This window comes from Pseudopipra pipra, chromosome 13, assembly GCF_036250125.1.
Source record: "Pseudopipra pipra isolate bDixPip1 chromosome 13, bDixPip1.hap1, whole genome shotgun sequence".
NCBI classification, from domain to species: domain Eukaryota; kingdom Metazoa; phylum Chordata; class Aves; order Passeriformes; family Pipridae; genus Pseudopipra; species Pseudopipra pipra.
This window is the reverse complement of record NC_087561.1, coordinates 18,476,330-18,497,792: the sequence shown is the minus strand read 5'-3', so window position 1 is coordinate 18,497,792 and position 21,463 is coordinate 18,476,330. Positions and strand designations below refer to the sequence as shown.

Here is a 21,463-nt window from a genome sequence, read left to right as displayed (position 1 = left end):
ACCCACGGCCCCAAGTGCCTCATCCACACGTTTCCTGAACACTTCCACCTCTGCCCTGGGTGGAAGGTGGAGCATCTGGAAAGCCAGCTGTGATGATCATTCTGCAGCTTTCTTCTCTGGAAATGCCCCCTAAGCTTTCCAAGTGTTGTTCTTTAAATCAGCCCTCCCACTTACACTCTGCTACAGGGAGAGACGCGAAACATTCCTATTATTTTTTTTCCCATAAACACATTGCACTATTTGAGGTTTTCATCTTTAAATTTAATTAAAGAAAAATGTCTCAAAGTGATGAAGCATGTCTGACTTCCAGCTTCTTTCAATGGCACAAGCCAGTGCAGTAAATTGTAGAAAGCGAGCTCAGTTAGAATTTTCATTTAAAATAAAAAATAGAGAGAAAACTCTCCAGATGTGAGGTCCTGTTAAAAAAGTGGCTGTTCACTTGTAAACAGAATCAAAGTGTTAAGAACACAGTTTCATACAGCTTAAACAAAACCACTTTTCTGAAGCAGTACAAGTATGTTACAACACTGTAAGAACACCAAAAGCAGAAAACAAAAGAATGGCAGAAGAATCACAAAACATTATTTACTAAAGTGATAAATAATTTACGTTGAATGTTAATAGCTTGACATTTTATTGCTCCAATGGTAACATGTTGACAAGGAAATGTAGTAAACTCTCATAGTGGGACAATAATAAACATCTATTTATGGTTTTGCATATGGAGTTTTGTACCTAAGCAAGGAAAGCAGAGGAACCTTTTTTGGATTTATCAAAACCACGCCAGATTTAGCAAAAATTTTTTTTCTGTTGTTAAAGCCACCCATTTACAACTCAATCCACACTTCCCAGACTTGTCTGTGCATGCTTTGGACACTTTTTATGATATTCCTGTGGTAAAACACCTTCCCAGGCATAGGCAGGGGATCAGCAGTAAGAGCTCTGATGCTCTGCCAGTGTTCTTTACTCCTCCAGTACTCCTTAGATACCAAACTCACTGGATACAAACCCAAATATTTCCTGGATAAAAACTAGAAAGGAAAGTTAGTGTCAACATGTTTATATGAAAAATTAAACACTGATTTGGTAGACAGTAGCTGCTTTTAAAAGTCTGCTGCAAACTCCCCCTCCTGAGGTACCAGTTCCCTTCTCTCCTCACTCTGCTGTTGGAACCAGCCAAGGCACTTTCTTTACCACTTCCACTCACTTTGCTGACATGAATCTGTTATGTTGCTACAGATTCTTTCTCCAGCTGACAAACATCCTCCCTAAGCAGGTTTACCAATTCATGCTGACGGCTTTATTGTCAAAAATGACATTTTCAGAATTACCTGGGGATGTTTTTATGTTAAAGCAAAGGAGAGCCCAGGCAAAGCAAAACCTGTGTAGAGAGCTCACAGCAGCACTTAGAGCTGCCCTCACCTTTCAATGAGCTTGGATCTTTCAGATGCAAATATAGTAACTGCTGCTGGCTTTGCATTTTAATGCAAATTTATCTACTTATTAAACATGGAGCTTAATGGAAATGGCAGTTTTGGCTCTCCTTCTTTACTAGTTGCTTTATGGCCACATAGTTAAATGTCTATTAAAATACAAAAGAGGAGGCCCATTCATGGTTTGGAGACTGCACAATTAATAATTAAGGACAAAGTAAAATGTACAGAATTTACATAGTTAAAATGTAAACTTTAATGTGCTGAAGTGCTCAAGGCCAGGTTGGATGGAGCTCTGAGCAACCTGGAAGGTGTCCCTGCCCATGGCAGGGGGTGGGACTGGAGGAGCTTTAGGGTCCCTTCCAACCCAAACTATTCTGGGATTCCACAGAAAGTGCCTGTTCTCAAATGGAAAAGTACAGTTACAGAAAGAAGAAAATAAGAACTTGCTGGGATTTCTTGAGCTTCTCGCACAAAACACAAAAATCATTGACAAAGTTCTGGCATAACAATAAGAAACTTCCATTGTTCTGTTAATTAAGCCAAGCTCCCTTCATTTTCTCCAGAAACTCAGGGAAATCCAGAGAACTGCTGTGTGCTATTTCAGTTTTGGTTTACCCTGTGTTTTTCTGCCATTATTTTCTCTGCTTCCAGTTAACACTCATCCCAAAAACTTAAAAATAAATTGGAGACAACACTTTGCTTGGTTCTGTGATGGAAATGCAAGTTGCAAGGTGTAGCTGACATTAAACTCGAACCACACAAGAGGTTTTTATTTGTATTACAAATGCAATTACACACTCAGCTGTCACCAATCTACCAGTCAAATGAAGCTGCTGCATGAAGTGTGCAGATCCCAGACTCTGATCCTCCTCAGCTGTGCAGGAGGAACAGCACAAACTTTGCACAAAACTGGCCTTCTGTAAACACTGTGGAAAGAAATCTGACCTACTACACATATTAGAATGCAATGGTCCTACAAATACTGTGTTTTAATACCATACTGCAAACCAAAAGTATGCAAATACATTCAGAGGAAATCCCAAGTCACCCTGAAACTAAAAAGCAACTTGGGATGATGTTGCAGAAAGTCAAGTTGCTGCAAAGAAATGCCTGGACACTGATGATAATATTCATCCCAACTTGCAGATACTCAGCCGTCTGCTGGTTTAAATTATTTGTAGTTAGGAAAGGGAGAAAATTTGCACCAATTTTCATTTGCTTTCTATTATCAAGTGGTATTGCTTAGGTCAGTCATTGCAGGAAGTTCTTCTACAATTACTTCCCTTCCTGAGATCAGGCAAACAGGGAAGTATCCGAAATAACACTGAATTCCACAAGGCATTTGGGGCTTTCCAGACACTGCCTGACTGCCAAAACAGGAGCCCTTTCAACTGCTCCACTTCCTCCCTCAGCATGTTTGGAAATGCCACTGATTTAGATAAAATTCATTTCCACTGGAAAGGATGTCATGTCACTTAACTGTTAAAATGCTGAAGTACAATCACACTACAGTAACAAAGGTGTTACTTCAGCTTTGATTTTCAGCTCTTCCAAATCTTTCTCCTTAGTAATGAAGATCTCCAATTATGAGACCTTTTTTCCCCCTTACTTTAAAACAAAACTTGACATCCAAATATTCCTAACTCAAAAAGAGACTTTAGAGTATTTTTTGTTAAGAGCAGCTGCCAGCTATCCCACAAATGCAGCTTTTTTGGAGGTGGACACATTTCAGCTTCCTATTTCAGGTGCTGCAAACACCACCTGAAATGCTTTTTTAAAATAAAAAGACAGACAGAAATGCTCTGCATTTTTCATCCATTTACTAAACAAAGTGCAACTGAGCCCTACACATCTGAGAGTATGTACAAACTCCTTATGGCTTTCCCATAAAACCACGTGTGGGTGGGTCTGTACAATCCAGGGACATGAGCAAATGAACTGTGGGACTGTTGGCAAGAGAGTAAGAGCTATAATACATTCTGTAAACCTTGGCATACCACACTTTACATTATGCAAAGAGTCAATATTTACAATTCCAGAGTGGGTAAACTAATGTCTGATGATTTTGCAAGGTGCAGGACAAACCCAGTGCTGTTGATTGCAAGTCCTAGGCAAGCAGGTTATACTAAATCATCACTACGAGACAATTACCTGGACATTCCTACTGAGGGGTTCTAGGATTGAGACATTTAGGATGGAATAAAGGATGACACAGCCTTAGGATGCACGTTTTGAGGACAGCAAATAATTGAGAAATTAATAAGGCAGCATGCTCAGAACAAGCTGAAGCAGCACTGATGTCAGATCCCTAGTGGCAACTCTATCAGTTATTATGTTAAAAATTCAGAGTGCAACATAGAAGCCTCGTTTAACATAAAAAATGTGCAAATTGTTCTCTTCTTAACAAAAGAAAGTAACAGCGAGGAAGATATTCTACTGAAGAACATTTTAAGTCACAGCAAAGTAGACCATCTTCTTTCCAAAATCATCTACAAGGCACTAAGGGTAGAAAATGATAGGTAACATAAAAGACCAATGTTGTTCCTCAGTCAGGTCGAAATATGGGATATTTTGGTAAGAACTCTATTAATATTACCTGTTGAAGAAGGGGAAAAAGACAAGAACAGAACACAGTAACCAAGAAGTTCAAACCTTCAGCACAATTTCCATGCAGCATTTGCTAGTTCATAAGACTAAACATATCTGAGATAGTCAGTAAGGAGGGAATGTTCCCCAGGGGAGCAAAGCAGAGATTCCAGTCATTTGGAAATAGAGGGATTCTGGATGCCTGACTTTTTGGGGGGGACTATCTTTTCCCTTAAAGTCTACACAATCTCCACAGCTATGTGTTAAAGTGGAGGGGGGAGTAGCAGGATCACAGAAGTAGTTTGAATTCTGCTTTCCTGAAATGCCTGTCTCGTTTAAAACTTTGTGAAATTTAGAGCTGGCAAAGAAAGAAAAAGAAAAAAGGAAAAGATCCATTAAAAAAACCCAAAAAAACAAAACTACAAAAATGCAATATTTCTGCACAAATCATTTGAATCAAAGTAATTATGAATACCACTAGAAAAGGGGGATATGTGTTAAAGAACTAGGGACTGGGGTGGGAATCACACCAAGGCATGAAGTGCCAGCGGGTCTCCTCCATTCCAAAGTATAGACCAAAACCAGTGTGTCTGCCCTGCAAACACAGAATTGTCATGAAGGACAAACACATCTGTGGTGACAATGCCTGAGTCCCAATATGTGCCCTGGCTGCTGTTGTTAAGAGGGGCCTTTCTGGGTGTGTGTCAAACCCAACTCCACGTTTGTCTGAGAGATTTTTTTGCACAGGGTCAGTCTGGCAAGTTAAGGATTTTCTCTATGAAATCACAGTTATAGGGAATAGCAAATTAGGAACAGAAGGAATACTTACATACTCCATCATATTGCTAGTTTCACATTTCCTTTTACTCAGCTTCCAGTGCAAACCAAGCTAAGAAAATAATTAACAAGGGATTAACATACCACATAACACAGCCTTGTTTGGGTGAGTAATGCCACAAGCACCAGCAATACTGAATTATTAACAACTAGAACACTTTAGGATCAGTACAAAGTATTATAAGAACAATATTATTCTAATATTATTATAAGAATTATAAGACGTAAAATTTCTTCATGCCAATATTCTTAAAGCTGAAAAAAACCAAGCACTCTGACTTTTCTTACCTTATGATATAGTCTGTTATTTTCCCATTCTAATAACTTCTGAATTGATCTTCTAGTCTAAAAAGTAGAGTCAAAACTGTATTATAAATGGTTCAGTAGCCATTCAGAAGAATCTCACTATGACATTTCTGGCTAAGATTAATTTATAAGAAGTTAGTTTTAGATAAGTAGAACCAAGCAAAAGAGAAATTATCAATGGAAGTCCTACCACTTTGACTCCCCACTCCTACTTTTTTCAAAAAAGGAAACACCCATGGGTTTTTTGTTAATTTAGGACTGCAAATCCCTCAGAATTCACAGATAGGAAGAGACCCTTTGAATTTAGTATTTTTACCTATCACAGGCAAGCCAACAAAACCAAATCTCCCATATTCCCTTGGCCAAATTCTGCACTCACTACAGGTGTTCTCCTGACAACACATCATTTCCACACATGCAATTTCTACTGACCCACACATCATTTACACACATGTAATTCCCAGATTTTCTTCCTGTAATTGTGATCTGAATCCTGAAAAACTCTCCCCACCACAGAACTCCAGCTCACAACAAACCCTGCTTGTATTTTCAACTCTTGGCTACCAAAGTGGGACCTTCCTGTTCTGCTCTTTCCATAGCTGTGGGAGAGGAGCTGATTTTTGGACTTTCAGTGATTTTTAAGGTCACAAAAAGACCACTGTGGTAATCCTGCATGGTATGCACAGAATTCCATCACCAATTCCTTTGCTAAATAATAATGGAAGTGAGCTGCAGCACCTCACTGAAAAAAACATACAAAGCTATCTGAGGCAAAGACTCCCCGGTGGGGAATCCACACAAAGCTACCCTTGGAATTTAGAAGGAGGTGTTGTTTCCAGTGCCAGCTGTCCCAGTCTCACATTGCAGCCCTTGGATCTCTGCTCCCTTTGTTGCTGGGGAAATGTTCTTCCCAGCACTTTGCAGGACTGGCACAGTGCTGCTCCCCAGCAGTGTGGTGGCTGTTGCAGAGCACTGCCCAAAGGGAGATGCCATCCATGGAACACCAGGCTCAACAGGACAACTGGGGGCTGCCCTTTCCCAGCCCGGGGATGGGCCTGTGCAGGGCTGAGGGTTGGACTCCGTGATCCTTGGGGTCCCTCCCAGCTCAGCACATTCAGTGGGTCTGTGAGTGATTTGTCTCTTCATCACTTGGGTTTTCTTCCCTGTTTCTCCTTCACTTACTAAACTTTATCTAAAGACCTACGTTTTTCTTATTCTTCCTCTTGTGATTCTCTCCCCCATCCTGCTCTGGGGGGCAGGGGTGTGTAAGGGAGGGGCTGGGGGGAGCTCAGGTGCTCTCTGGGTTCAACTCAGAACAAGAAAAAATTAAGAACCATCTTGTGACTGTTGGTGCTGAAATACAATCAGACACCCCCCACAGAAGCCCCATTGTTCTCCCTGCTTGTGTATCTTGTATATATTCTGTAGCCTTGAGAATGACATTAACACTACACACCACATGGGCATTTATTTTGATTTTCACTAGCACAAGAATGTCAAATATGGCTTTAAAACTGCAAATACTCCATTTGCCTATCTCAGGTCCATTCCTCTGCAATAATTACATTTATAAAGGCAGTTAAAATGAGCTAAAACAAGTCCTGTGACTTTGTAGTGATACAGCTTCAGCAATGAGCAGTCAACAAGTTAACATGTTATGCCTTTAATGCATTTTATTTTATTATTTTAACTAAAACCTCAGTGCCAGTCAATGCAGCTTTTTCTTGAGCAAGCTGGAAAATTTGGCAAAACACTTGTAGTCTGAAAGCAAGGCCCATTCCTTGTTTTTGCTTTGTTTTATTAAAGATCAGAAACTCCGAAAAGCCAGAAGGATTACTTTTTAACAGATTTTTACTTAAGATCTTTTCCCATAATTAAATTAAAAAGTGTAAGAGGTTTTTCCCAGTGCACCTAAATAATATTTGCATTTGAGGATAATAAGATTTTATGGTACAAGTCTCACAAACTACATAACTGCAAAGAATATCATCACAATATACCCACTTACGTACCTCCTAAACATTTCCTGCTGTGAGAAATCAATCTAACTGTAAACCACAGAGGTAATTAAATCATATTTACTTGGTATTATCAAAGTGCTTTTCAAAATTATTACTTTGGACCTGATTATACGAGTGGTCAATTCTCTGTTGTGGGGGGAAGTCTTTAAACTTCCCAAATAGAAAACAAATTTGTGCTTGTTCTTACTAGAAACAGCACAGTAAAATAGGCCAGATGAAGCACAGCACTGAAATGTTATGGTATCTGTTGCATACAAAAAAATTACTTGTAATTTAAAAAAATATTTGGGGGGGGTGTGAAGAGGAGAAGTGATTTTCAGTCCAGTTCTGGCAGTCTAGTTCTGGAAGGTCAGTGTCCAGTTCTGCACTGATTTAACTCAATTCTTAAATCTTTGGAGATCCTGGAAATTCAGGTTATCATATACTCCATCCTGTTCTGTGAACTGAGGTGGAAGCAGCTATTCCTAAAACTATTAATTCAACTGGTAATTTGGTGTCACTTACTTCATTAACAAACACATTTTTCCTGTTTTCTGGGGAATGGAAAGCAGAATAACCTTCTGAATGCGAGTGAGGCCAAAGAAAGGTCTTGAAATTGGGACGACATGATTAGAAGTTATTTTCTACTGTTTTTAGTAGTACTAATAATTGCAAAATCAATCGAATAAGAAGGTGAAGCAGGCACTCACTCTTTTGTTAAGACAGACTACAGGCCAGAGGCTGCAGCCCAGGGTGCAGCAGCAGCAGAGGCAGCCGCAGAGCAGCCACTTCACGTTGATGGGCAGGTTCTTCCTCAGACAGGCATTCACTCTGCTGATGCTGGTCTTGAACTCCTCGGGGGCCACCTGCAACACAAGGGCTGGGTCTCAGGGGACAGGGGCTTGAACCAGTAACTGCCTCTACAGTTTACAGTGGAACTGGAGCAGAAGCCCCCGACACAACTGGACCCCAGCTCCTAAAGCATCGGTCAGCAGGGAAGCAGGAAGAGTCACTTCCCTGTGCAGGCCTTGCACAAACCTCATTAAAAAGCTAAACATGGCTTAGATAAACAGCCTCATCTGAGCTTATTGCACCATTGATAAATCAATTGGCCTGATAACACAGTGGCCCCCAAAGAAAATTAGAATTGGGACCCAATACATGCACTGGCTACACTGACCAAACCCAGGGAACAATGACAGAGATCTGTTTCCCAAGGGAATGTGGGGCAGCTTTGTGGGAAAAGGATGTATCACAAAAACAGATAATATTATCCAGATTCATTTCATACCAGTGCAAGTCTACACTGTGCCTGGGTAAGGTGGACCTCTGCCCACAGACAAATTCCTGAAGTGGTCCATACTGACTTGAAGCCACAACTTCCCTTGTGGCTGCTTCCTAAAATAGGGAAGCCTGGAAAGATATATACTGGATTATATTCAAGGCAGAGCACTGCATCTTGTACAGGGTTATGGATAAGGCTTAGCTGTTGAAAAACAACTGCTTTAAAATAAGGCCTATTCAGCAGAGCTTAGTCAAAATAGTATTTTCTATAAATTGCCACTGCAGAGTCACAGTGGAAACCCCCATTTTCTATCAGAAATAAGCTAATTTCTACAATAGCAGCATGTTTCTCACCTATTTACATACCCCAAATCCCTCATCTCTCTACAGGATCTAAATAACTTGTATCTGGCAAGCCAAGTATGGATTTGAGGCACTGTCTCCAAGATGACACCTTTAACTGTAACACAGTCCAGGAGGAAAACACACAAAGCAAAATAATCAGCTCCAACTTCAACAGACTTGACCAGGCAGGCACAGCTCATAAAAATACCAAAAAAAGAAATCAAAAAATCATCCCTAACTACTTGCAAAGTTGATGAAAAAAAACCCCTGGAACGAGTCTGTACACAAATCTGTGCAACCACACAAGCCCCCAGCCCAGCTCTGTCCATCTCAGTCTGCAACACCACCAGAAGTGTTAATTTAGTGACAAAGATTCCTTTGACCAGGACCAAAGCCCTGGGGCAGGAAATGGAGAGGACCTGCTGCTGCCTCCTCCTATTCACCAGAGCTAAATTTGTTAAAGCATTGCAGGAAAGGCAGCAAATAAATCCAGCATCTGTTTCCTGGCCATTGAGGTGGCCAGGCAGCAGAGTCAGGGGGCAGCTGGGTTTGCACACAAGCCAGGCCTAAGTCAGTAATGTAAGGACATGATTTAACATTGGGATTATTTTATAAATATGAAGTATTTATTCTGCACTAATATAGGCTGCCTCCCTCCCATATTACATGGACTGGCTTGGTTTACACACACAAATGGAGCAATTAAAAACATTTCTTTATCTATTTTACAACACACACCTTAGTTTAGGGGGAAAAAAAAGAAAATGGCAATAAAAGCCCAGACATCCTTCCTACTTATTTTCAATGAAAAGAAATCCCATTGTAACGTGGAAAATTGGCCTGGACTTGCATGTCTCTGAAACAAGGTTTTACAGCCTCCTTGGCCAATGCCAGCTGTTGTATTTGGGATATAACACATACCAGCTGTTGCATTTGGGACATCACAAATACCAGACACACATGAGCAAAAACCTTTCATCTTCAATGTAGGAGAATGTTTTGTAGGAAAGAACAACTGGGCTGTTGCTTGCAGTGACCTGCCCAGCTGCTGCAGGCAGAGGTGCCTCAAAGTAAATTGAGATTCCTACATTAATTAACATTCCCCACTCCTAAGGAAGTTTCCACATGCCTCATATTTAGGTATCTTTTGGAATTTTACATGTATCATTCTATCTATTTATTTGAAAGATTAAAAAAAACAGCAGTTTTTTTTCTTGACCCTTTAATACTTTTGCAATGAAACCCCCTGAGAAAAGAGAATGTCTCCTTTTCCATTAGACACAAAGTTTGCTGGACCTTGACAACACCACTCCCCAACCCCAAATCCAGCTGGACAAACCTACCAAAGGCCATGGAATCTGATTTAGTTTAACAAGAATAACCCTTATCATCAGTGATGACATCCAACATGGAAAGAACTCAAACAGATTCTTAGATTACAACTGGCAGAAGAGCGTAGGCCCTGACAAGAGAAGACAGGGATGGTGAGATTCCCTATTCCTGGGACCATTTCTAGGGACTCACTGCCCACAGTTTGATTCTACTTTGTAAGAACAATGTTGAAGTTCTCTCCTTCCTGTAGAACAAATGGCTACACTAGAAACCAACTAAGGAACAGAACATTTCCATTTGGGGAATGTTGGTCTGATGGTTACCTCAATACAGTGTTATGAAAGCACAGCTACGACCTGCTAACTCACCAAATACTGTCATTTAAAGAGAAACCTCTTGGCTACAACAGAAGATGTAATTACTTGAGATGGTTTTGGCTAATCCAGACTATTGGATTATTTCTCCCTTTAGGAAATGTAATCACAATAAATATCTCTGTCACTTAGTGACACATCTTCATCTGAAACTAAAGGAACTGGTGAGGAAGATAACCTCATATTGTGATAAACAGAAGTAAGAAACAGTTTGTTGCTGTCAGTTTACAGCTCAGTAACAGTTAAGCTTTGTTACACAGTGATAAGGAACAAAATACCTGTAAATAAAAGAACTGTTCTAATTTAACAATAAAATGGTATCCAAACGAAAGTCACCAAAGAATTTTGTTGATTTTCTGGCATAACTTTAAATCTCACCTTTCCTCCAGGTACAGCTGTTGAAAGGTAGGTATGAAATGACTAATGCATTTCAAACAAACAGAGAATTAACAGTACCTCCTGCACAAAGAAAGCTCCCTAAGAAAGGGCAGTTTTGAGTAATTCTGGAATCTCTTGGAGGGTTGTGTCTGGCTCCTGAAAAGACTGAGATAAGCACAAGGCTCCTGGCTGTGCAGTGCACCTTGTGAAGGGACAGCAGTTCCTTTCAGGCCTTCAAGGGAGGGGAAAAAACAAAAACATAAAAGAAAAGGAGGGGGTGTCATAATATTTTACAACAGGATGCAGAGGATCCACAAACACAGGAAGAGAGCAAGGAGAGCCCAGCAGGCCTGATCTTTCTCCTTCAATCACCAGGATCACAAGCCCTATCAATCACAGGCTGCAGGCAATCACAATGCCCAGCCCACTCTTTATGGCTCCCATTGCACAGTCCTCTCTGGGCAGGACCCTTTTTGTTTGAGAGCAGAGCAGGAAACTCCACTTTCTCCCTTAAGGTTCACTGCCCCCATCGGTTTCTGGTCACCTGGAGCAGTGTGTGCTATTGTGCTACATATAATGAAGAGTATTTTGTTAAAAGCTATTAAGTGCTTGTTTTAAAAGAATTAATAATCCTGTAAAACTGCAACACGCAGAATTTAAATGTAACCGGAATTTAAATTTAGGCCAATGTCCAATTATGTTATTAATAATAATGTAATTATATAATATTACATTATTACAAGTTAAATACTGCCTTTCTATTAAGTGTAGCTAAATCTTTTCTTAAAACATTCCTTTGAAAAGAACACAGGTTGAAAGCCTGGCTCAGGATTTCTGAACAAGCTGAGCTTGTATCTCATCCTGCAAGATGAATATTAAGTCAATGTGGCTGAATTAGCCAGGCCACATTTCTGACCTACCTGGGCTCTTCCTTTATTATTTTATTGTCTGGGCTTTCTCCTCCAATGTACACATTCACCTCCCCCAGGAAAGCAAGAACTATCTCAATTAAACACTGCAGAGGTAGCTACAGGCACTGCAGCTCCAGGCTGACGTACAACAGCTCTCCAGGCTCCTGAAAAACTGGGAGACTGGGAGGGAAGGGAGGTGGGTGAAGAGGGAGAGGTATTTCAGATTTCAAAAAAAGAAAATTAGCAGAAGGTTTCCTACCATCATTATGTGGATGGGCAAACTGAGGGGCAGGAAGCTGAACAAACTACTGACACAACTTAGTGGGGCATAAACCCCAAAACTTTGGGCTTCTAGGACAAAGGTGCAGCTGGATGGTTTTCTCTATTTAGGATTTTTATTGTGTATTGGATGGATTGTCATCCTCTGCTAAAAACCTGCCTCTGTTACATCTGTATTTATTAAAAAAGAAAGCGATACCATAGAAAAATCCATCAAACCCATCTAAGGGCTTCATCTCTTACACTCCATTAGCAGAAGGGATATATTATTAATATCAATTCACAGTGGACAGCAAAACCATTAAACTTAATGTTGCCCAGACATTCTGAATAAACTATGCCATTGCCTTCCAGCAGCTGAGTACTAATGCAAGTTCACAGTAAACACCTTAATCACAATTTGTTAATATAAACAGTCACGCTGCAATTCATAATGTTAGATTTCATAAGGAGGTAAAAACCAACATTTTAAGAACAGAAGAAGATCTTAAAGTGGTGTCTCCGTTGACTACAATGCTGATTATTGTGAATTATTTAGCAGGGTATTGGAAGAAAACCTTCTTACTGGAAAAAAGACCGTATTTTCATTTTCATAGAGATTAAAATGATTGACTGTCTCAACCAGAGGAAGCAGCAGATTATTTATTTCTTGCAATTCATGAAAAGTATTAAAAACCAGAAGACCCGCAACTGTGGTTTTTAATGTCTTCCATGGCACTGTGTGGCAGGCAGGAAGAAAAATGGCTTTACTATCTTGTTTCATTGGTGTTCTCCCCTGACAAAAGGGAATTCATTTCCTTTCAAGGCCTTCTTGCTCAGAAAGCCCTTCAAGTCCCCGAGATAAGAGGATATGGAGACTCTCAGCAGAAGCACATCCCCACACAGGGCAAACCCCTGTGCACATCACCCTGGGACATCCCCAGAGCAAATGCCCAGCACAACAACCTCCTCTCTCCTCTCTTTGCTAACTTAAGTCCAAGCAGTCAACTGAACTTGAAATTAAGCTTTTGTTCACTCTCTATTTAACAAGAGGAGGACAATCAAGTGGAAAATGTGACGGGCTGGTATTAAGAAGTGTAGGCTTGGGGGGTTGGGTTTGGTTTTTAATACACACAAATATTTTAAAGAGAAAGAGATGAAATTATAGAATCAAATTAATTTTTTAACATTTCTTGCTAGGGATTTTCTATGGGCTTATTTAGAACAAACTACAACTTGAGTATAAGAATATGAAATTTTTCTTTCTCAAAAATTCTGTGGCTTTCCAGTGATCAGAAGGAGCTTCCCAGGAAAGAACAAGCTTTAGACATGCCAGGGGGTGAAACACAAACAGTGTGTGGTATAGCCAGCCCTCATATGAGACACTGTGCCATCAGGAAGACTTTTCCTGACAGGTTTAGTGAGATTCTGAAACAAGGCCACAATTCCCAGGCTGACTTTTAGCAGCCAAAAACTCCTGCTTTTCAGTGGTGCTGCTGGCACAATGCTGGACAATTCCAACACAAGGGTTTTATTCATCATACTCTGGGGGGAAAATGAAGGAGAAAACCCCCAGCCTGATTTGGCAGGAGCAGGAGACACCATCCAGCTGTGTTTCAGTGCACTGCTGGAGTGACTCAACCTCTGCAAGGGGCCGCAGAGGTGGTGTAACTGTTTAGGATGGCATTAGAAAAAGTACAAAGAGCCAAACTTTTTCCTTACAAATTCTGGAAAAGATATACAAAGGGGATATAAAATGAAACAAAGCACCAGAGAGTGAAAGAGCAGGAAGAAAAAAAAAAATCCAAGAGAAAAAAGAATTAAAAATTTTAAAGTCGAAAAAAATACAACAATGAAAATAATTTAAAACCGTAACTAAGACTTTTGTGAAGATTTAATTAATAGTTACAAATTATTGTTTCTCAAACCTGCATTTAGTTAGGTGACAAGACTCCAGAGAAAGCAGGAGACTTGTCACTATTAATCTTCAGAACTAAATCATCTCTGAAAAGGAACTAAAAACCTACTTAACTTGTAGATTTAACACCGCGTTTTGTTCTGTAAAGCTTCAGACCAAACTGATTCTCTTCCAGAGATCTGTCTAAACACACACTCAGGGCTTGTCAGACCCTCAAAAGAGAGGTGTAGTATCTGAACTCAGTAAATGCACACAGGAGGGAGCACAAATTCCAGGTATTTACAAAGCAAGGTGAAGTGAGTCCTGCTTTCCTGGCTGTTGCCTGCATGGAAACAGTGGTTTTTTGCTGTGTTTAAAATGTCAATAATGATGGCAATTCCTGCAAAGCTTTCTTTTCTTGTTTCAAAGTGCACTGGAGGGATTGGTCAGCAACCAGCTGGTTCACACAGGGCAGAGTTAACAACCTTTAGTGGGTTCATGAGCATGTATCTAACACAGAAACCACTGGATGCACTGATCTTCCCATGGAAAAGAACAGTTTAATCTCACACTTACCTTCCCTGTCAGAACAGAAGGAAATTCTGTATCAAACTTGTTGCTCAAGCCAAACCTTGAAAACAAAAGAGACAAACAAAATATATTCCACCTAACTTATTTTGTTTCCCTTAATCAAAAAATGTAATAAGATTTTTTACTTTAGAAAAAAAGAAAACTCTTCATTTCTTTTGCCTTTAGATTTACATTATTTCATGAGCTTTCCATCTCAGTTTATATAAGGTCTCATGTATCCTTTAAAAGGTCATTTCTAAGACAGAGAAATACAGCTTGCTGCCTTATTTAATAACTCCAAGTCCCCAGAAAAATGCAAAAATTCTGTTACAAGTGGATGGCAGGAAGTTTCAATCTTTGCTATCTTTACAAAAAACCCTCCAGCTGTTAAATTCCAGTTTTACTGTGTTCAATAATTCTTTGACTCATGCAATTGTTTCACATGCAACAGAAGAAGCTTGTTATAAGGAACCCATTCATCATCATCATCTTAGAAATTTATAAGCATCTGGGTTTAAAAAACTGCTTTGGGCTGAGTTAAAATGTCTCATGCAAAACATGTAAGAGCCTCCACAAAGAACAGTTTTACAGCTGTGAACTTCAAGCAAATTAAGTCTCAGGTATGACTGTGGCTGCTCTTCATTGGAGCGTTCTGGGTTTTGAACAAGAGGGTTTCATTATAACCAGGGAAAGCTGCAAGGAACTGGGCTTTGCTTGGAAACCTGTTCCCATCAGCTCCAGAGCTCCTGAACCTTCACAATCCAGTGATTTAACAGAATCCAGCAGCAGCTGGCCCTCAGTACCTGGATGTTTGAACAGAGCTTCATGTTACATTTGGCAAGTTAAATATCTTGGATATCAGGTCCACCATCAGCTCTGCTGAGCTATCTCCTGAGTATTTGTCTTGAACAAAAGAAAAAAAACCAAAAGAAGAGCACAAATTCATTTGGTATTGCTGTATTTATTGTAGGGACAAACCTGGAAAGTACTTGCTCTGGTTTGGGTTGGAAGGACCTCAAAGCTCAGCTGGTTCCAACCCCCTGCCCTGGGCAGGGACACCTTCCATGAGACATCAGCCTCCACCATTACATCACACACACAGTCCTGGGCACCCTGCAGCAGTCCAGGGACCCAAAACTGACCCTGAAACTTGTTTACAAGGATCAAAACGAGTCAAACCAACCTTAAAGAAGGGAGAGGCACAACAGAAGAACTTGTGCTGGCTTTAGAAATCCAGCAAGCTCATTGAAATGTTTGGCAACACTGGTGAAGGCCAAGCCAGTTCTGCAATGAATAATTTAAGTCAGAGCCTTTACTCTTGTCAAGAGCATCATATTGGAACACCAGTTGTGTAAAACGTGAAAAGAAATCCACCAAAACAGTAAAAATAATAAGATTTTAGGCAAGCACAAAGGTTACTAGTATAGCACATTTCCATTCCCAGTGAATGTAATCTGCCAAGTCAGCCTCCACATTTTGTAGCTTTTCTTTTTAAGCTGAAGTCTTCTAAGTTTTGTAATATATATTTAGTTTTAAGGAAGCTTGAAAAGCAATGGAGTAATCCTTTCAGTCTTAAAAATAGCCAGAAAAGACTAACAATAGGAAACACACACACAAGGCTGTTTTGAGGAGCACAGACTTCTCTGTGCATCAGCAAAGAAACCACCTGAAACGATGCCAAAGGAGTAGCAATCAGACAACATAATAAAAAACTACCAGAAAGTCCAGGTGATACTCAGAATTATTTACTCTACCCATGTAAGAGACTAATTCCACTAAACCATGCCAAAGGTCCACCTCTCCCAGAACACTGACTCTTATAGGGGCCAGGAGCAGAAGCCTAGGAGACAGCAAAAAAAAAAAACAAAAAAAAACCCAATAAAAAAGCAAACATGTACCAGCAGTGCCCCAGAATCCACCCCTGACCTTCAACAACTCTTAGTTCAAACACTTCCCAAGCCACAGGTAGTGTCTTTCATCTCATCGATCATATATGCTCATTAAAATTCCCACTGCACCCCCAATTTCCATAAAGAACAAGATAAATTAGTGCTGATTTAGAATTCTGATTAAAAATGCAAGATCACAATATATTTTATTACGTTCAGTTTGAAGGCTGATGTCATGAAACACGTTTAAAACCCAAACCTTTCATCAGTTGCCAAAACATTCCCTTCAGTTGTAGCACATCCAAGAAACTTCAGTTACAGAAAGGCACCTCTCACACTGACACCTGCAAATGGCTAAAAGGATATAAAAGTTTTAACTACACTGAAAACAGGACTGTGCCACATTAAAATACTGCATTTAGTCAGCACCACTGATGGCCTCCAGAACACTTTCACCAAAGTGTCTCTAGGAGTTTCACAGACTCTCCTGTGATTATTTACCACAGTTGAGAAATATGAAACTCCTGTTAGGTAGGGCAGTGGGGTGGTGATTCAAGAACTAAATAAAATAAAAGATTTGAAGCAGGATGTTATACAGTTGTACAGCTTTGCAGGCAGCTCTGTAAAAGCACTGAAGTGTTATTGGAATATTTAATGTAAAAAAAGTTAAGATTTAAAGTCTTGTTCAAGAGATAATATTAGACTTCCTACAACAGACTAGTGATCTAGCATGATCAGGCCTACAGAGCCTTCTAAAATTCAGTATATTTAAAAATCACTGTGTAAAATCAATTCCAGTACCTGTTCTTAAAGTCCTTGAAAGCATCAGTTGGTGGTGACTTATTTCTAGGCCAGTTCTCTGACTCCTCAGTGAGAGCTGCCCAAAGTGTAACATTTAGAAATTCAGATCAGTCACCCACATACTTGGGTTGCACTTTTCTCACTGCATGACAAGTATCTCTAAAAGCAAGGCACTGTTTCCTACAGGCTGGAACAGAACTAGGATGACCTCACTTTCCAGTTCTGTCCCTCCTTCCCTGATTTCATGTCTGGCATCAGACAAGTCCCATCACCTCATTTTCCCCCATCAGTGAAGTGGGGAGAACACAACTTCTCCAAAGGAGCTGTAATAAGACATATTTCTAAATCCCTCCAATTAAAGACTGAAAGGAACACCCTGAATCACCAGCCACAAACCCCACCTGCAACAGGTACCACAACAGAAACTTCTATTAGTGAACTTCTATTAGGGACATATTTACAGGTGCTTTGTCTTTCTTTTTTTAAATTTTGACTTAAACAGTGCTTCTTTCTCCTTTCTCCTCTCCTGTATTTATAGACAGTAATCAGCCTCACTGGACTGCACAAGCTAAACCCATTCAGTGAAGCTCTCCAGCTCCTTTTTGTTCAGCTCCTTTCCCCACACCTAATCCAGGTGACATTGAACCTCCCTGGAACAGAGGAGCTCAGGTCCCACACACTGCTCTTTAGGAGGCATCGGCTCAGCTTTGTCCAGCATAAAGATGATATTCACCAAGAAATGAATAAATAATTAAATAAATATCCAGGTAAAGATGATATTCATCAAGAGCCCTGAGCTGAAATCCTCTTGAACAACTGGCATTTCTCTTCCTAATTTCGGGCATTTTCCTGTGGGGCCAACAGAACTATCCAAGGGTGTCTTTACCCATGGATGATGTTTTGGGAAATGAAGTTTTTGATAAGTAGTGGGAGCCTGAGGTCATTGGCTCTTTGAAATATGCAGAAGATGGAGTAATATCAGATAATAGTCAAATCTCATCACAACTGGTTCTTCCCTCCCTTCCCCAGCTGATGACAACAAGCTTTTCATCAGCACCTGGTCTGTGGGTCCCTGGGGCACTCCCACAGAAAACAGATGGAACACTAAAAGTTAACTTCCAGCCAAAACTAGGAGGTTTGCAGACTTCAGCAGGAATCACAAGCTGGATATTAAGGGCAATAATATGCTTAAAGGCTATTTCATGACCTCATTGCCATCCATCCACACGGACTTAATGATACGGAAAAATCACATAGGATAAATAAAACCTTATAACCAAGTTACAGTTTGTTTACTACTCTGTTTCTGAAAGTTATTGTCTTTGCTTTGCTGAGCAGATGACTCAGTCTTCACTAAAAATGCCTGTGTTGAGATATTTGGATACACCAAGCAGAGTCCCACTGACCATGCCAGAAACAGCAAACAAGGGGTTTATAACTCATCAAAATGGAATTTCAGAAGCAAAAGCATTTACTAGGACCTACAAATTCCTCTGTGCTAAAAATCAAAAGCTTTCTGAAAACAATAAATATGGCTGAGAGCTAATTTTTTCAAAGTAAGAATCTTGAACAAGATGAGAATAAATTTTGCCAACCACTTTCACATACCTTCTCTCTGTCTTTCTCTCTCTGAGTAAAATAAAACAAATACACTTTTCATGGTCACTCTTACCATGCACAGGGGTAGATGGGTTAGCAAAAGTCAGTGGAAAAAGCAAGATCCTGCTAAATACCCTGGGAAGCTTCTCAATTTATGTTTAGTACTGTTGGATAATGCAGAACAGCTCTGTCAGGGAGAGCAGCTCACTGACAAGGGAAGAAGAATAAAAACTCTCATGCAAGAAACTAACAGAGTTTGAATCTCCCAACTTGGGAGTTTTATAAGAGAACTGTACATGAAAAGCTGAAGCAGAAAATGACCCTGGAATTTGAGAATTATCCCTTCCCTATACTCCAAAAGTATCCAAGAAAGCCAGTGTCAGCTGAAGAACAGAAGGCATCTGAAACAATGGGAAACAACGGCTTTATAAAGATAACTGGTTTTCTTTACTAGCGTCTGACTTGTCAGGACAGAAATTTTTATCAGCAGTTGTTCCAGAGAGGTTCAGAAAACAAACACAAGTTTTCCTGGCTGACGTATTCCTCCTCAGTAACTGGAGCAGGCTGATTTCAAAAGCATCTGTGTGATCAAAAACTGACAGAGTTCCAGCACTGATACATTCTAACCACAAACTCTTTGGGAAGCAGAACAGTTCCCATTCATACGGAAGTTCAGATTATGTACTCCAGTGTCCAGAGCTTACTTGCATTTTATTGGTAACATCCACTAACTGGTTTTATTAGTTTAAGGGGATTTAAAAATACATCATGAGGTGATAAAAGCTGCCTTCTGTCACACAGGTGGGGATACCTATTACAGGAGGAAAGCTGAGGAGGGGTGGGAGAAAGGGAAAATGAGTTGAAAGGGATTCAGCTCAGGTGGCTGCAAGGGTAACTCAGGATTTCCATTGAGGAGTACTGCTTTCTTCTGATGGAGACACCCCTCGTTTTGGGAGATGCTCCTGCCCATCCCCAAGAGGTGCTGGAGCCAAGTAGGAACTTTAAGGAACATCACTGGCACAGAAAAAGCAGCACAGAGGACAAAGCAAACAAGTGTGTAATGTTTTTTCCAGGTAACTCCTAAGATGGGTCCATGGCATTATGACAACTTTGCTTGTGTTCCACCTCTCCTTTAGTGAGGCCACTAGCTATCTGGGGTCAGGGCAGAGGGAAATCCCATCAACAGAGCAAATGCACTGTGATGCAGCAGAGCAACCCCCCTGCTGGCACCAGCTCCATGCAAACCTGATTCAGACTTACAGGAGGACACAGTACCACATCCAACACAAGTTCCCTTGGGACGGGAGAGCCTTCCCCACCCATTGCTTTCACTGCAGAGTTAGATCACACTGCACCTATTTACAGAAAGAAACGTGCATTTTATGCAATCCAAAGGCAGAGCCAAAGCAACACAAGATGGGCCTCTGCAATACAGCACCTTCAGTACTTCCCTCCCTGCCACGAACATCAATGTAACAACCAACAGCTTGTTATGGATGTGCTTGGTTCTATTAAATCTTCTGTTTACAGGAGTAAGAACGTTAAAGATTCCTACGAGTAAACATCGCATATGAGAAAACACAGCTTGCTCATCCTCTGTGCAATGCTGAAATGAGCAGCAAACGTTCTGGCTCATGCTGTGTTCCCGTGATAAAAACACTCAATCTGAACCCAACTCACAACGAAGTTTGGAGCAGATGAAGCCCAGCCCAGCCCCGAGCCTGCTCTGCAGTGCAGTGAGGGGGTTTCGCTGGGGCACAGCAACATGGTCTGAACGGGCTGCCCGTCCTCGCATCGCCTGGACTTTGCTTTTTATCGAACAAATTGCTTGGGTAAAGCGGAGCCCCAGGGAGGGCTGATCTACCTCCGCACCCACAGCCAATTCCCGCTGCTCATTCACGGCCCGGGGCTACCTGGAGCTAACGGGAGCACCGAGTCCCACGTTTCCACGCGTTAAGAGCACAATTCCGCTCACGGAGCGGGTGCTGGGGGCGCAGGGCAGCGCGGCCCTGCGCTGAGGGGCGGCCGGGACCGCCAGGGCCGGGCACGGAGCTGCCGCTGCCCTCACGCTCCCGGCGCTCCCGCCCCGGCACGCCGGCCCGCCACGCCGCCCGCGCTCCTTCCTTACACGGTGATGTGCCCGGCGCCCCGCACCGCCACGGGGTCGGGCGCGTCACGGGGCCGCGGCAGCTCCTGGCTGCGCACCACGGGCTCGGGCTCGTCCTGCTCCTCGTCCTCCTCCTCCAGCTCGTAGATCGTGTCGAAGTCCGCCATGTTGGGCAGCAGGACGCTCATCGCCGGCCCCCCCCCCCTCCCGCCGCGCCTGCGCACCGCGCGCCGGGGGCGGGGCCGCGTCCGGGACACGGCGGCGGGAGGCGGGAGCGCGGCGCGCAGGCGGGTCGAGGGAGAAGTGGGCGGGGACGACACCGGGGAGTGTCTGAGCGCGGTATCTGTGTCCTCGACACAGTCTGCTGGGAGGCAATACCCCCGCGGAGATGGCGGGGGCTGGCGAGTTGTGCCGGTCTCGGTGACCGGAGGGCGGCTGCCTCCCGCGCCCCGCGCGCACCCGTTCCTCCCCTCAGGAGCCCCGGGGGGGGGGTCACGAGCCGGCGCGAGGCTCTGCTGAGGGAGGTTGTGTTTGCCGGTTACAGCCAAGCCGG

The 21,463-nt window shown here is 41.9% G+C and overlaps 1 protein-coding gene across 1 annotated transcript; it reads right to left on the bottom strand.

Annotated features, from left to right (window-relative positions):
- Positions 1-239: 239 nt before the first annotated feature.
- On the bottom strand, positions 240-21,210 carry CHIC1 (cysteine rich hydrophobic domain 1). Its single transcript, XM_064670213.1, has 6 exons — positions 20,932-21,210; positions 14,521-14,575; positions 7,876-8,031; positions 5,148-5,204; positions 4,852-4,911; positions 240-4,032 (listed from the first exon to the last, which is right to left on the bottom strand). Exons 1-6 carry the CDS (start codon positions 21,096-21,098, stop codon positions 3,982-3,984), a joined length of 546 nt encoding a protein of 181 aa, XP_064526283.1. The 5' UTR covers positions 21,099-21,210; the 3' UTR covers positions 240-3,981.
- Between the last annotated feature and the right edge of the window lie 253 nt (positions 21,211-21,463).